Here is a 15,160-nt window from a genome sequence, read left to right on the forward strand (position 1 = left end):
TACCATTCTGTACAAATTATGTTATCTAAATTAAGAAGTTAGCACAGATTTTGGACTGAGTCAGAGACAAAAGGAACACCCCATAGCCCACAGCTTAGAAATACTGAGACACAAGACGAATATATTTCTTTATTCTAGAGCTGAGATTATAGAACTAAGAAACGTGAACCTCGTTATAAAATTTGCATAATAAATAAATGATTCATAATGACGATAATTTATCTATCTATGCCCGTGTGTTAAACTGAATCGTGTGTAAAATGAATAGACGGCCGGGTGCTTTGGGATTACTTATGTTCAAGTTCTATTGTGTATTTCGTATTAATTTTCAGTAGCATTGCTGCTAATTTTTTTATTGATGGAGATGGGTAGTTTATACTGAAAATTCTCCGTAACCACTAACCACTTTCAGAGAAATTACACCAGACGAAATCGTATTACGTTCAAGTTTATTTTGATCTGAATGTTTCTGAAGATTGGCCACAATCCCAGTAAGAATGTCAAGGTCACTGCTGCAGTACATTAAACCGACTTTTTTTTAAAGACAAGTCTAAGACTGAATTCTCTGTAACAAGCAGTAAACGTAAAACAAAAGACTTCTCTTACTTATCCTTTGTTTTTAGACGTTTTAAATCGAAAGACGAAAACGAAAATAAAAGACAAGTCGTCAAGCTGGTAGCGCAGAATTGCATCAAGCATTGCATTTCATTTGTCATCCGGTTTCATGTCGTGTCCCTGACCAGGGGCAAAATGTAATGTTACTGTCTGTGGATTGTTCTGATGGATGGCGTCAACGTACCCCAACAACGCTCGTTCGAGATGTGGTCCACACAGCACCGACAAATATTCATCGCATTCATAACTCCACTTTACTTCTATGTAAAGTCAACTGTTGTTATGGCTGGGTTTTTCCTTGGTTACCGTGGTTACCTTGGGGTGGGGGATCCTCCGTGATGGTCTCATTATCCTACCAGACACAATGTACATTGGCCCCAATTCAACACTGACGTCACTGGCACAATTTACGCAGGCCAAATGTTAAATTCTGTCGAACGCGCCACCGAATTGTACAGTTCCTGACCTATTTATGTCATATATTATTTATTGCATTTAATGTGTAATACAATAAAATCGTATATATGTTTAAGATAGCCACGGTTGTCTAGCGGTTAGAACGCTGGCCTTGTAATCCTGGGGTCTCGGGTTCGATTCCCGGCGGTGCCCGAATTTATAACTTGTGTTGGGCAAGGCCGTGGTCTAGGCAACACGGAGTTTTCCTCCGTGGCATCCCAACAATTACTCCATTCACACACAGAAGAAGGCAATGGCAAACCACTTCTGGATCATCTGCCAAGAACGTATATGAACAGGTCCCAGTCCGAGAAAAGGATGGAAGGATCCTGTTCATATGGACCTGTCGTCAGACAGAACACTAAATAAATAATAAAATATGTTTAAGCTACAGTCACGTTGGAGCACCTTCTAATTTGTATTTAACTGAGTATTATATTGGGTACCTAAATTTACCTACACGACACGCTGAAGTTAAACCTGAAAGTAGTCGTGTCGTATGATAATTTGCTAAATTACCATATCAGATGGAAACGTGATTAATTGTGAGTGTGCATAATGAGTATAAGGCGTGTTCAACATGTATCAGAGCCTAAAACAGTCGGATGGCAACTGTCAATATAACTTACGCTTTTAGCAGACGTAATGTTTCATACAAAGCGTTAGCTTATTTTCTTCGCAGCCCCGATGCCTAAAGTGGCGCTTTAACGGGAATGAAAATTGTGTAAATAAGTGCTTTCGCATCATTAGACTGGTCAGACTGAAAAATATGGAATAGGTTTAACGGCTCTGTGCAAGCTGCACGGAATATTTAGTGCCTACCGACCGTCCTTGGGCCTTTGTCGGATTAAGTGGTCGTGGTCTGTTTTAAGTTACGTTTGAATACATTCATGGACGGACCCACAAAATAAGTCGGTGAAAATGGTAAGTTTTGATCGGGATTCGAATCTGGTATCTCTGAATACCAGTCACTTGTAATATTGCTTCGATATCTCGTCCTGTCCTAGTAACTAAAAACTGATGACGTTAAACGATAAATAAATTTATTTTCCAAGATCGTACCATTACCATCTAACTAGAGAGATGTTATGAATACATATATATCATATTTGTTTAAGACGTAGAGCAACCCGCTTCACACGCGTGTCGAAGAAGTAGCGGAACCGCAAAGGCTACCGCTATCCGGATCTTTCAGTACCCGTGTGTAAACGTGGAATGTGTCACGAAAGTAAGTCGTTTCAGTAAAAGTTATTTGGAACTGCAATTCGGTACTACCAGTTCCGAGTCGTTTGATTTTCATGAACCTATCAATGAAACCTGGGCTACTTTCGGATGAACCACGAGGATTTCACTGGCTTACTCTGCCCGTGAAGCTGTCTGTTGTCCACCCGGAAAATGAATATTTGCTACGCGTCTCTTCACAGTTTCTTCACATTTATTTGTGTTTGTTTCGTTACCCTGTTTTTTCCATCTCTCTTTATGTATAAATCTTAGTTCTTACTCAGTTATTTTCTTTGTTTTGTGCTTTCTGATTGCCTCTGACGTATTTCTTCTCTCCCTTTGTTCTCTTTCTTTCCGTTTACATTTTTAAAAAAATCAGTTTATTAAATTGTGTAGGCCTACTCGCTTCCATTGATAAACGCACATACCGATATTCCCCTTTCAGTTTTTTCTGTAATTTATTACTTAATTTGTTATTTTGTCCTTGTCTTTATTACTTCTATGTTCCAATTTTTTTTCTATTAATTTCACCTCCTTATATGTATTTATATTTCTGAAGTTCTGTAGACACCTTTTTAAAACAATTTCTCCTTCGTCTTTCTAGTTCGTTTTAATTTGATCCAATATTCCTCTGCCATGTTTCGTTGATTAATGTAGTTTATTTTTATATTAGATTCTTTATCACTGTATTTTTCTCTGTTCCGCGTTTTATTCGCATCCCTCAAGGAAGGATCTTCCTGAAGGCCTGAACTTCCCATTATTTGATTGAAGTCACGTTTTACAATAGTTGTCCAAGGAGACTTTATAAATACAGGGCTATTCAAAAAGATTGTCGGGGTTTTAAAAAATCACTACACGTAGTACAATTGAGGTAGGAATACGAATCTTGTTTTATTGTATAGCAAAACTCTCAAAGTTTTTTACATGACTTATAAATTCTCAATATGTGCGCCTTCTGTCAATCTGCAGACATCTACACGATAGTCCATTTCTTCCCACACACGCCCCAGCGTGTCAGCGGTGATGTTTAGAATGGCGGCTCTGATACGTACCTTCAGATCCAGGATAGTCGCAGATAGAGGGAGGACAAATACGTGATTATTCCCAAATTTCGTGTGGAAGTGTCGTTGGACAATGGTAACGGACCGACTTTGATGATATTCGAGAGTACAAAAAGCCATCTCCTTACCGTTAGCCGCCATATTGCAAAATCTGACACCTGGCGGCCAAACACGTAACTACTGGATGGCGGGAGGTACAGAACAAAACTTTGAGAGTTTCTCTATCCACCAGTGTAATGATAATAATCGTATATTTAATGCATTGCCCCAGAAAAATTCACAAAACCCCGACAATCTTTTTGAATAGCCCTGTATAATGTGAAGAAGTAGCCTATATTCTCGTGGTAAATGACACCCTCGTTATTTTTTTATACCATTACTGATTCCCCTTTATACCTTGTTACTGTAACCAGTTACTACACCTTACATCACAGCCCTCTGATGAAATTAGAGTAGAAGATTTTTCTATATATTTTATGCGTGTACTCACGTATCAACTGGAAGTAGCTGATAGAACTACGATAATATTAACCAGAATGACCGGGCCAGATACATTCCTAATCGTAATTCGTTCTTGAGTTAATGAATATTTTTATACGCGATGTATAGAGCTTACACAGAGTTGGCTAGTTCTTGTACGGATCTTGGGGGGGGGGGGGGGGGCAGTTGTTGGTTGCTTATTCTTCATTCTTCGTCTTCGTGTTAATGTCGCAGTCTCATTATCCGAAAGATAGCTCAAATGGACGTTAAAAGCCATGTTTTAGTAATTTAATCATTATAGATATTTATGAGCCATCGGACGGTCTGCATAAAGGAAAACTGTATAATAAACACATTTGTCATGCGGGAATTGGACCGTACATTCCAGAAAGCTTGGAGACGAAGCAATGTTACAGAATATACCCACCTGCGGCACTGCATGTCCGTATAAAAACAAATGAAAACAGTTGTGTGTAGAGTGCAGTAGCATGTAAATTAATAGGATGTAGTAATGCTGGTAGTGAAACATGATATTATGTAACAACTCATAACAAGCTTACAATTAGTATACACACTTTCTTGTTAGTCGTGTTTCTTACAAAACGCCTGCAGTCGAATGCATGTAACAGTTGTGTGCACTGACAGTTATCTGGGAAAGGGTCTTTTTATAGAACTGTCTTCCATATTTAATGTGTAACACTTTAAAGAATGTTGTTCATGTTGGAATTGAGAACTGATTAAATAAGGTAAATGCGTACTACCATTCAGTTTGTAATATTTTATACTCTCGTACCTTGTTTATAATTAACGTACGAGTTCTGTAAATCTGTCTCAGTATATATCACAGTTTCTGTCTGTCGTTGTTGTAACTGTTAATATGCATATTTAAGTTTGTGATCTGCCTCCTCGTGAGGCAGGTCGGCAGATCTGGAATAGCTCGATCTATCGGATCTAGCAGAATACAAGGCGCCTTCCCGTTCCACCCCGAACGCGAAAGAAAACTCATACTTCGGAACATTCTGATTATTTAAGAACAAAGAAAACTTTCAATTGACATTGGGTTTGTTCCAAAACAAAGGAAGTACTCCATAAGATGTGCAGTCATTTCTGAACTGTTGTTTGGCGAGCAGAAGTCCATTGGTTCGCGGAGCGAGAGATCATCATCGACCTTAATAGGACAGACGAGTTTCTCCGTGATATAAATCCACTAACCGTACAATATTTGGTAGATGTTACTTCTCTGATGAAAGTCGTACTTTAACGCGCGTCCTAGCTGACTGGTCTTAGTTCAACAGACAATGACACTTTGCTCTTGAATGCAACGGGTACCAGAATAGGTTTTGCACGGAATAAAGGTATTTGGAACATGCTATTTAGAATCACCTCTAGAGCATAAGTTTTACCTATGCATCTCCAGCACATCTCAGTGAATAATTGTATGAAACTAGAGATCTTAGGCTGATTTAAGGTTTCATCGTAGCATCTGAATGGAGGAGGTCAGAAACACCTCACTTACGACAGTCGTGTTCTCCGATGTTAGAACTGAAAAAGGGGCAGAGATGCATTCCGTTATCGATTGAAATCCAGGTCAAAGTAAAGTTCTTTTCAGTGTCTGTTAGCAAATGCATGGATTGTATCGTTATCAGGTTTATCAGTAACAACACCCTAGGCCTACCACATGGCCTTCGACGTTAAATAAACCTAGCAGTATTATACATCGTCGTAAAATATCCGAATAACCAGAATTATTTTGAGATTGCTTAAAGTGGGCACCGTAACCTTATACTTGGTTATATTAATAACAATCGTGACGTGCTAGTGGATTCTGATACATTGCTCTACTTCGCTGTGATGTTACGAGACGCTTAGCCGAAACGTAATTATGCTATTCGAGTAGAAGGTAAAATGCAAAGTAGTGAATGCTCCCTTAGCACGTTCGTCTGCTAAACCAAGCAATGTAATTACCAAATTGACCCTTATGCATCTCACGAGCGTCTCGTCACGAATGATGGGCCATACCGTCGTGACGTCACTTTTACTCAATCGTACGCGCCACCGAACTTTTCTGCCGAGTGGTTGGTACTCCTGCTTCGTATTCGGGATTTCCCGCGGACCGTCTGTCGAGACCGACGCTGTTTAGTTGCTGTTCTCAGCTCCTCCAGGCAAACGCCGTGATAGCATATTAAATTAGGTCACGGCCAATTCTTTAGACGTCAAGCCTCCTGCTGTGTTGTGAGGTAGTTGGTCAGAAGGAACTGCTGATGTACCGGTTACACGGCAAAACTGCGATGTGTAGTTACTTTCGCTTTGTAGCACGAAACATCGTTAAACACCACTCACTCGAGGGGAAAACCTCGAAAGACGGTTAGCCTGTTAGTTATGGTGAAGTAAGGCAACCGCGAGTAGACAAGGTTTGCAATCTTTTGCTTTATTTCTCTGCTTTTGTAAGCTGTTCTGTCGCTTACGAACTGGGCCGCACAGAAGCTTGAAACTGATGCTGTTTTCAGTTTGTCCAGTCGCCACGCTCTAAGTAATTATATTAGCAGCTCTTGTCTTTATATCCGACAATTTGCTACTCGTAACACCACAAGTTTACATTAGATATATTTAATCGTATTTTATATCATTCACTACATAACATTAAAGGAGTAATATCAGTTTTAGTACACGGTGTTTCAGTTACTGTTTTCATAAATTATAATCAGGTTTCAGCTGGAAGCAACTGAAAGGCGAATACAGATGTTGTTGTTGTTGTCATTTTTGTTGCATTATTATTGTTTATTAATCATAAGAGGGAAATTGTTTTGTCCCTTTTAATAATTTTGGTCACAGTTTTCTTTTATGACAACGTTTTCATAGTTACTGACATTATTAGTATGTCAGTATATTATTCTTGTTAGGTTTCAAACCCTTGACATAATTTGACAGTTACAAAACGTCTATCCATTTTAGGGTTGTGGCCACATGGGTCTTTGTGAAACATCACGGGATGAAGGTCGAAACAGCCAATGGAGAAGCAACTTTGTGTACCTGTACAGAAATATTGTGACAGTCAATTTTTTATTGAAGTTCACGTTAAAGTGTTTTACTTGTGTGTCTAGGTTTGTTTCTCAAGTTGAGTGAAGAACACGTATTGAGGGTTTTTGAGAACAGGGTGCCCAGGAGAATATTTTGGCGCGAGAGGGATGAAGTTACAGGAGGGTAGACAAAATTGTATAGTGAGTGACTATGCAATAAGTACTCTTCGTCATATATTATTAGGATGATAAAATAAAATAAAATACATGGCCTGGGCAAGTAACGCGCACGGGATAGGAATTCAACATTTTTGCTTTGTATTTGGGACGTCTTTGGTTGAAATATCGTCCCGAGGATCTCCGATCGTGTAGTAAATTCCCTTATACTTTACAAGATTCTTATTAATCATAGGTAGACTCTGGTCGTTTCCTCCCATGGCCTGCACAGTCCTCCTGCATTCATGGTCATGTGCCATCAACTCATTCGTCGCCCTCTGACGGTTTCCAGATCACCGAGACGTACGCGTTTCTGCCCCGAGAGGCGGTGACGCGCTTTCTGCTGGGTTGCACCGACTGTCAGCGTCGTCCGAGGTCCCCTTCTCCAATTACAGCTGCCAACGCCCTAAAATCCGCCCCTAGCTCTAGTCTTACACATATCCCTTCAGACCTAGAGCAGCCTCCCCTTACACCCTCCGCAGATTCCGATAACTTTAGCCTGCCATCCCCCATCACTGTGAAATCCTCCCCTAACACAACAAATTCCCGAAGATTGAACAACCACCATCACCATCATCTGAACAACAATCATCATAATAACCACCAACAGAGAGCCACTTCTACGCCTTTAACGCTGAAACCGAGTGCCAACCATCATCGTCTGAACAACAATAATCATATCCATAACAATAACCACCTGAAGAAGCTCGTGGACCCGCCGGACATCGACTTCAGTCTCCCCATCACGACCACGTACCTGAAACACATGCGTAGTCTGGGCTACACCGACGAAGACGCCCTCAAGATCGACGTTGAGGTAAGTCCTACCATCTTTTATTAATATCGTGTTAGCAGTTGCCAGTATAATTCTGTATTGATACTATTTTAAATGTGCATTTCATGTTCGAAATATTTGGTACGCGCGAGATCTTCGTCTTATTGTCTTGGGATTCGCATAAAGGGAAATGATGTCTTGGAATATCTGTGTCAGGAGTTTCAGACCCAGCGGAGGTTTGGACAGGGTTCTCACATAAATCATAACTGGTGTCGGACAGACCGATTCGTTTTATTTTATTTGTGTGAGTTTGAAGGAAATAAATTTCTGTGAGCACAGAAATGGAATGAAAGCACCCTACAGCTTCTCCTATTGCTGGCTGTCTGTGGAAGAAACTCTTTTCTTTGTTCGTAAAGAACTCCTTCGTCCCTTTACGTACACTCTAATTCTCCATTAAATAAACATTTTCACTGCTCTAGAATGCACTCTTACAAGAAATTAACCGTAACTGAAAATAAATCCATACTTCAAAGTATCGTTTGCTCGTACACCCGCAAGTGGCTCTCGATTTTCAGCCACCCCCACACTCGCAAAAGTGTCTGTATTTTCTGCTACTTTCTGAACGCTGTTGTTCTAGATAGACGACCCTAAGGGAATTTTACCCGCATTAGATTGCATGACTCATCACTTGGTTTCAACTGAGCTAACATTTTCAAGTATGTGTTACCCTTGTTAGAAATGCATGGGGAAGGAGCAAACGTTTCTTTAAAAAAAAAATTCGAGCTTCTCGAGTCATTTTATGGTAATTTTATACAAGCAGGAAACTGAAATGTGCCACATTGAAAACATCTGAAAGCCGATAGATGCTCAACCGTGGATCCGTAAGCTTAGTAGATTAGTTAGCTGGTTGATTCACTGGTCCATAGGAACGTTTAGTCTTGTGTTAAATGGTTTCCAAATCCCGCGTAAACTGTCGTAGTTTTGATTCAGTTCACACACGTTTTCTTCTGTCATCCGTCACATGTTAAACACGGAACAGTTTGCTAATTAGCTTTGCCCAGAGCTTGAATTCTGTCGACCGGTGGCTGAGGTGTGGTCAGTAGCTTTGCACGTGCGTGCTTACCTTGCCCGCCGATTATGTTAGGCAACACATCGCACACCCGTGTGTGGTGGATAGACTGCAGCCTGCGTCACCGCAATGTTGACAACAAGCTATTTTTACTGCAGTAAGACAGGGACAACGAACGTCACTTCGAGATTGTTTTTCGCTCAGAAAATCACATTACAACGCCTGGGAAGTAAAAGAGATCATTTTAAGTACAGCGATTGTATGAATTTGTCGTTGGTTTTAAAACATTCTTACTCGTTAGAGCATAAATGGCATGAATATACCGATGTTGGTCGTGTGAGTTTTGACGCCATGTGGACTTGTAGGGAGAAATCGTAGTTTCGGAGAGATGTATTTTGCCTCAGTCTTTAGGGATGAATATGACCGTGTTAGCTTCCTAAACGCTGGTGGTCAAAGAATTTCCTATAACGGAAAGCGATAATCAGGACCGCATCCACAAAAGAATTTGCATCATATGGCCTGTTCCGGCCTCAGTTTCACGTCGTCCAAAAGTCTCTTTAGAGGATGTTCACGTTTTCTCTTCCTGAGAATGGTAGTTCACGATTTGTTTCAGGAACTTGTAATCTTTCGGTCGATGTTGAAACCAATTATTTCTATACTCATGGGAGTTCTCTTCCATAGACTTAATCTTGATCTCTTGTTGATTCCTTTGTGATCAAGAACAGTGCGTCCTAGAGTTAAATATAGAAGAGTCCAATCCTCCCTGTTCTCATCGCTAGAAAGCCCATATCGGCTCTGGGCCACACCCAGTCTCCTGTCAGATGGACACCTTTGTTTCGTCTTTGGAGGTACAGCAGCAGCGTGAAGCTGACCACTCAAATCTTCATGTGAGGCGAAATTAAAGAAGACAGAAATCTTCAACCCTACTAATATTTTGTGATGGAGAACCTGAAATCTCACCAAGTGTCGTAATGTTTTAAAAAAATAATTACTCCTTCTCCGTAGCAGTATTTGCTGTATTTGCCAAAAGTTACAAGAGGGAGGGGGAGACGACGAACGGATCAAGCGAGATCTAGCAAACCGACCTGAGCATTGGGAAGTCGAACTTAACGGATCGATCCTCCGGAGGAAGGAGAGGAAGAGAAGTCGACACAGTGGGTGGGCTGAAGGTGCCTTTGGGGGAGGAGGCTCAAGCAGCCAGAAAGGGTGGAACTGGAAAACAAGACAAGGGTGCAGGATAGGGATGCTGGAAAGTAAGAGAATACCCAAGGGGGGATGAAGAAGTGGAAAGGGGATGATAGTAGCAGGCGACTGACTGACGTGGTTCCCTTTGGGCTGAGTGTTGTGGGTGGGTGGATGGATGGAAGAAAGAAATTAGAGGACTGGGGCGGTTTGGAAGGAGGGTGTGAGGGGAGAGTGAAGGATTGGGGTGCTTGGCGTTGGTGGTAGAAGAAGAGATGGTACAGACGCTTGAGGAGGTGGAGTGAAAGGGGTTTGAAGATGGATAACGCTGAAAGTACAGTGCAGGGGTGTGTCAGCGGGGTAGTTAACGGCAGACGATGACTTCTGTAGACCCTCTACCACACCCGGACACAGACACCAGAACGCTCCAGCAGTGACCGCGTTTGTTTTGACGTGGACAGTTTCAGTCAGCAAAATGACGGCCGAGGTTCGATCCCCGATATGGGCGTTATGGTATTCCTCTCCGCTTTGCATCCAAACCCGCTACTCGTCTTTCGTTGCCATGTACTTAAAACGACAGCGATGACTTCAACCAAGCAGTTTCACATTTTGAATTTACTTGGCTGTGCTTTCGATGTTCGGTGAAGTAAGCTACCTTAGATTGTGGTCTTTTGGGTTTTGTCGCTTTGATGTCTTGCTTGTGATTACAAACGTTTTGAAGTAACATATCGCCTCCATTATTAGGTCTTCCAAACCCCTGGGCAATCATTCACTACCTGATATGTGAGTCTGCGTAGTAAAAAGTATCCCTTGGATGACCATTTTTCGAAACATCCAACGAAATAAAAACCTAGATACGCTGTTATCCTGTAACGTTTATCAAATCATTTAACCTTCCTCACTCCTACTTCGTAGCCTGGAGGTTTCAGGTTCGAATTTTTGTTTAAGAAATCTGCTGTCTTGTCTGAGGTATTTCTCAACTTTCTCAGTCCCAGCAGGAAGCTCCTAGAACGTGACATTAAAACATGCCACAGGAATATCCACGTCCATTCCTATGCATGACTTTTACATTTGACGCTGTGTAATCTGTGCAGTGAGAACCTCGAATCTGACTTCTTATATCTTCCGTTTCGGCCTACGAAGCGGGAAGAGGCCAGAGATGGATGCAGTTTACGATAAAGGTTCTTACGACCTTTTTGCGAAATCTTTTTTTCTCGAAACAAAATCTGAACCCTTTGCATCCTAACGAAGCAGCCTGTACTCCAAGGATACGAGGCCGAACTATGGAAACTCTTGAAGCAGACTTCTGGTTGTTAAAACTTGACACCACCCCCTCGCCTAATTCAATACGCGTGAGTGGTGCCCCTATCTTTGCCTGGTTTACAGGAGAGTGCTCCTCCATCCAGGTATACTGTAACCCTCCTGTACCCCTTTATGCTCACGAAGCCGCGGTGCTGAGCAAACCCGTCTCTTGATTCTACTCTCAACATTTCCAACTCTACTCCAGTGAATTTGAAAACATGGACACGATCTGCGTGGAGGACGTCGCGTCATCCCATGTTGCAGCACATTTTATACTGCACGTCGATAAAATGAAAGGACTGCTTGTTCCGTTCCGTTATTGATTGTTATATGATTTATTTAACGACGCTGTATGAGCTGAAGAGGGTGTTTAAAGGGGGAATTTATGGTTTCAGTCTCCCCCCTCGACGAATGTAGGATAACGATAAAGATCCATTTAGGGCCCCCCCCCCCCCCAAATATTAGTTACCAAGTACTTTGTGTTGAGGGAAGCAAAATTTTGTTAGCGCCACATATTGTAGCCGATACATAACTACATAAAGATTCAAGTTCTTGCGGCGGCGACAATGAAGATGGATGACCTCTGGGTTCTTGGGCATGTAGCACGCTCGAGGCAGTGGAGAAATGAGCGCACCGATCGAAAGATCTAGGCGTGTATTGAAGGATAATATTAAAATAGATCTTAGGAAAATAGTCCTGTGGATTAGACAAGAGCTCTGAAAGGGAAATATCTTTATAAGATACACCTTAACCGTTTATACATCACAGCCACAAAATTTGCGAGCTATTCAGTGTAGAATTTCACACAACACGTCTTGAAATTACGACTTAATGCGTTGCGAATCGGATTAGAATGCAGTGGCTTGAGCTGCAATTAGCATTCATTCGCTTCGCTTTTTTTTCTTTTCTTTTCTTTTCCGGTTAGGTTTATGAATAGAAAGAAATGCGTTTGCCTCTCACTCTTCCACGGAGCCCGGGTTGCCCATGTTCGTGGCTCGGACGGCAATTACCTGTGTTAGCAAATAAAATGTAAAGGTATGCTCAGCTGTAATCAAAATCAGCTCCCAGTAACAAATACACAATGAAACTTCACCTCCTTAAGGCAACTGCAGTTTCTAAATTTAACGCGGTTCTTCAGAGTGAGGCCCTGAGATGGTTCTACTCAGTTACAACCAATATTCCTTCATGTTATTCTCTCATCTCTCAGGCTGTCGATTCTCACGGCGACGATTATGAAGTAGAATGTTTTCTGGAAATTTGTATGCCGTGTACTCTGGTATAAATTGACCGACGTGCGTGTTGGCTCCAGCGTCAGGGCGTTGAGTACGTCTGAAGCGTCGGTCAACTTCTAAAAGTCTACAGGACGTAACGTCCCAGAACACAGTAATTTTTTAATATTTTATTTTCCTTAATTGGACCCGTTCCTAAGATTAGCGACAGCATCCTCCAGCACTTACAGACAGTTTACATGACCTCTGAAGATGGAAACCGTATGCTTCTCCCAAACTTTTGTATTTACCAACAAGTCTACGCGCCCTAACAGCGCAGAAGATAAAACATTTTCACCGCTGTGGAAGCCTCGAATCCTACACACAGCTGATAGTTTATATCCACTTACTGCAATAATTTTCTATCTCTTCTGCCGATTTTCAGGTTAAACTTGTGTGCAATTCCGTTTTGCAAAGGATAGTCTCCATCCAGATATTCATTTCAGTTCTTTACTCACTGTCTCTGTCTTCCTGATCGACCCCCACACCACCGTTTTACTTCACAGACTTCCATCCCATCCCACTACCCTTCGGTTTCCTCTTCCTCTCCCCTCCCCCTGTTCTCTACGTAATTCCCTTCTTGCCGATACTACATACCCCCTGTCTTCTGGCAGGAGGGTGGGAGCAAGCCATCTTCCACCCACCCAAAAACGCTCTCGTAACGCTCCACATACCCTAGAAGCGTATTCTCTTTCGTTCTTTTTTTCTTTCCTTTTTTATTCCTTGGCTGCTTCTCCCCGTTTTCGTACTCGACAGTCTGCTCCCTAATTCCTTTCGTTTCCTTTAGTGCCACGTCTCCTCCACCTACCAGAGGTAAACATTCTGACCAAGTTCCCGACGTGGAGGAAGTCAACTCTGCAGTTTCTAAATTATGAGACCCTCATGAAAAGTCGAACTGTATCAGATCTGATGTCTTCACATCGATGAAAATGTCCATGTTGATCTTCTGGGTTGTGCTACTCGCCTACAAACCCGCACATCGTCATGACCCAGAAGACGGCTATCGTCGACTTGTCCTAATGCACTAATGTATAAATTTTTTCGTAGACTTTAGTGCGAAATTCTTAAGGCGTTGGTATGGAAATAATAATTAATGTTAAGTGGCTCTCCGAAACGTTGGAATCTGCCTACACGTTGACGGCGTCACACCTCAGACCACCACGAACAAAAGTTGAAGTGTTTATACCTTTCCTAAAGTAAAAATCTTATGCTGATTCGGTAACTGAACGCGTCTCTCCGCGAAATAATTATTTTTTTGATTTCTCCGGTGTGTTCAGTAGAGGATGCTGACCAAAGATGTTGGACCGCAGTTCAGAGTAAATGTACCCCCCTTTATTGTTAGATGAATGAAATATTAACCACGACAGAACTTACTGCCCCTCACAAAATTACTCTCCGCTGAAAACATCAAAGTTTTCACTGGATATGAGTTCTGACGGTAATGTTGGTTAAGATACAGAAAAAGAAACTAATTTCAAATCAGATTCTAAGCATCTGTTACATAAGAATACTCTCGATTACCGGCTTCGGCTGTTGTATATAAAATAACCAGAATTATAACAGACGTCTTTCGCATATTATTCTGGTCGAGGAACGTGAATCTGATGACACGTACTTCCCCCCCCCCTCCCTACTGCATCTTATTACCATTCATGTGAGCTCCTCCCCGTTGTACTCATAAACCCTACAACGTGGTGAAACGAAGTCATCTAAACTGGTCTTAAGATGGGCCGATTTCGCGCCCGAGAGTCCTAACAGATGTCCAGAATTCTAATCCTCCAAAGTTAAAGAAGTAGATCCATAACAGCGGTGCTTTAGTCGTTCGTGTGTGAAGGTTGTCTGTTCACCTACACATCCTGTCGCTCTGCCGTCTCTCACCGCCTACCCGCGACCATTGTGTCTCAGCAGTGGAGGGCACAGTTGGCTCCTTCTTGGACTCGCAGCCAAGCTATGCCAAGAATGGGACGGCGTCGAAGACAAAAGTAAAGAGTTCTTTTAATTTTATTTCAGCTTTGCTTTCCTCTACTAGATACATACAATCCATTTCTCTCGTGCCTGCCTCTATTTTTCCTTCTGTCTGGTTTATCTGTCTCTTTTTGTCTGTCCTGTGGTCTGCTTTCCCCCTCCATTTCTCACATCTTTTATTCTCCAACAGTGTCTGACCTGAGATGCATTCTCTGCTTTTCCACGCATCTCGATTCCACGTCATCCATGTGCGAGACAAACAGAATTCTGTACTTTTCGTATAAATAGTAAAGACTTCTGATAGGATCCATCAGCTTGCATCCAGTCCTTTTAAAGAAATCTGACTTGGGATACGTGTTTATCTCGTAAGATTTGAGTTTTCCACGGCGATGTTGCTCCTTGTAGTCTGGTAGAAGTTTACCGACGTTTCGGAGGTCCTCGTTGCCTCCATCATCAGGGCGATGAATCTAAGTAAGCATCGGACAATTTCTACGAGACTTCACAGCGCAACATTCAAGAAGGCAATCATTTTA

At 41.9% G+C, this 15,160-nt stretch overlaps 1 protein-coding gene across 2 annotated transcripts in view; it reads left to right on the forward strand.

Annotated features, from left to right (window-relative positions):
- Nucleotides 1–15,160, forward strand: part of LOC110829151 (nucleolar protein 4) — a 260,141-nt gene that overhangs the window by 134,691 nt on the left and 110,290 nt on the right. For both annotated transcript variants that reach the window (XM_087342916.1, XM_087342917.1), the window contains one exon: nt 7,359–7,883. In XM_087342916.1, the coding sequence (XP_087199042.1) occupies nt 7,359–7,883 (525 nt within the window). The remainder of the gene's footprint in view (nt 1–7,358; nt 7,884–15,160) is intronic.

This window comes from Zootermopsis nevadensis, unplaced genomic scaffold, assembly GCF_977971745.1.
Source record: "Zootermopsis nevadensis isolate Lab colony 2312 unplaced genomic scaffold, Znev_1.0 Znev_ptg000004l, whole genome shotgun sequence".
NCBI lineage: Eukaryota > Metazoa > Arthropoda > Insecta > Blattodea > Termopsidae > Zootermopsis > Zootermopsis nevadensis.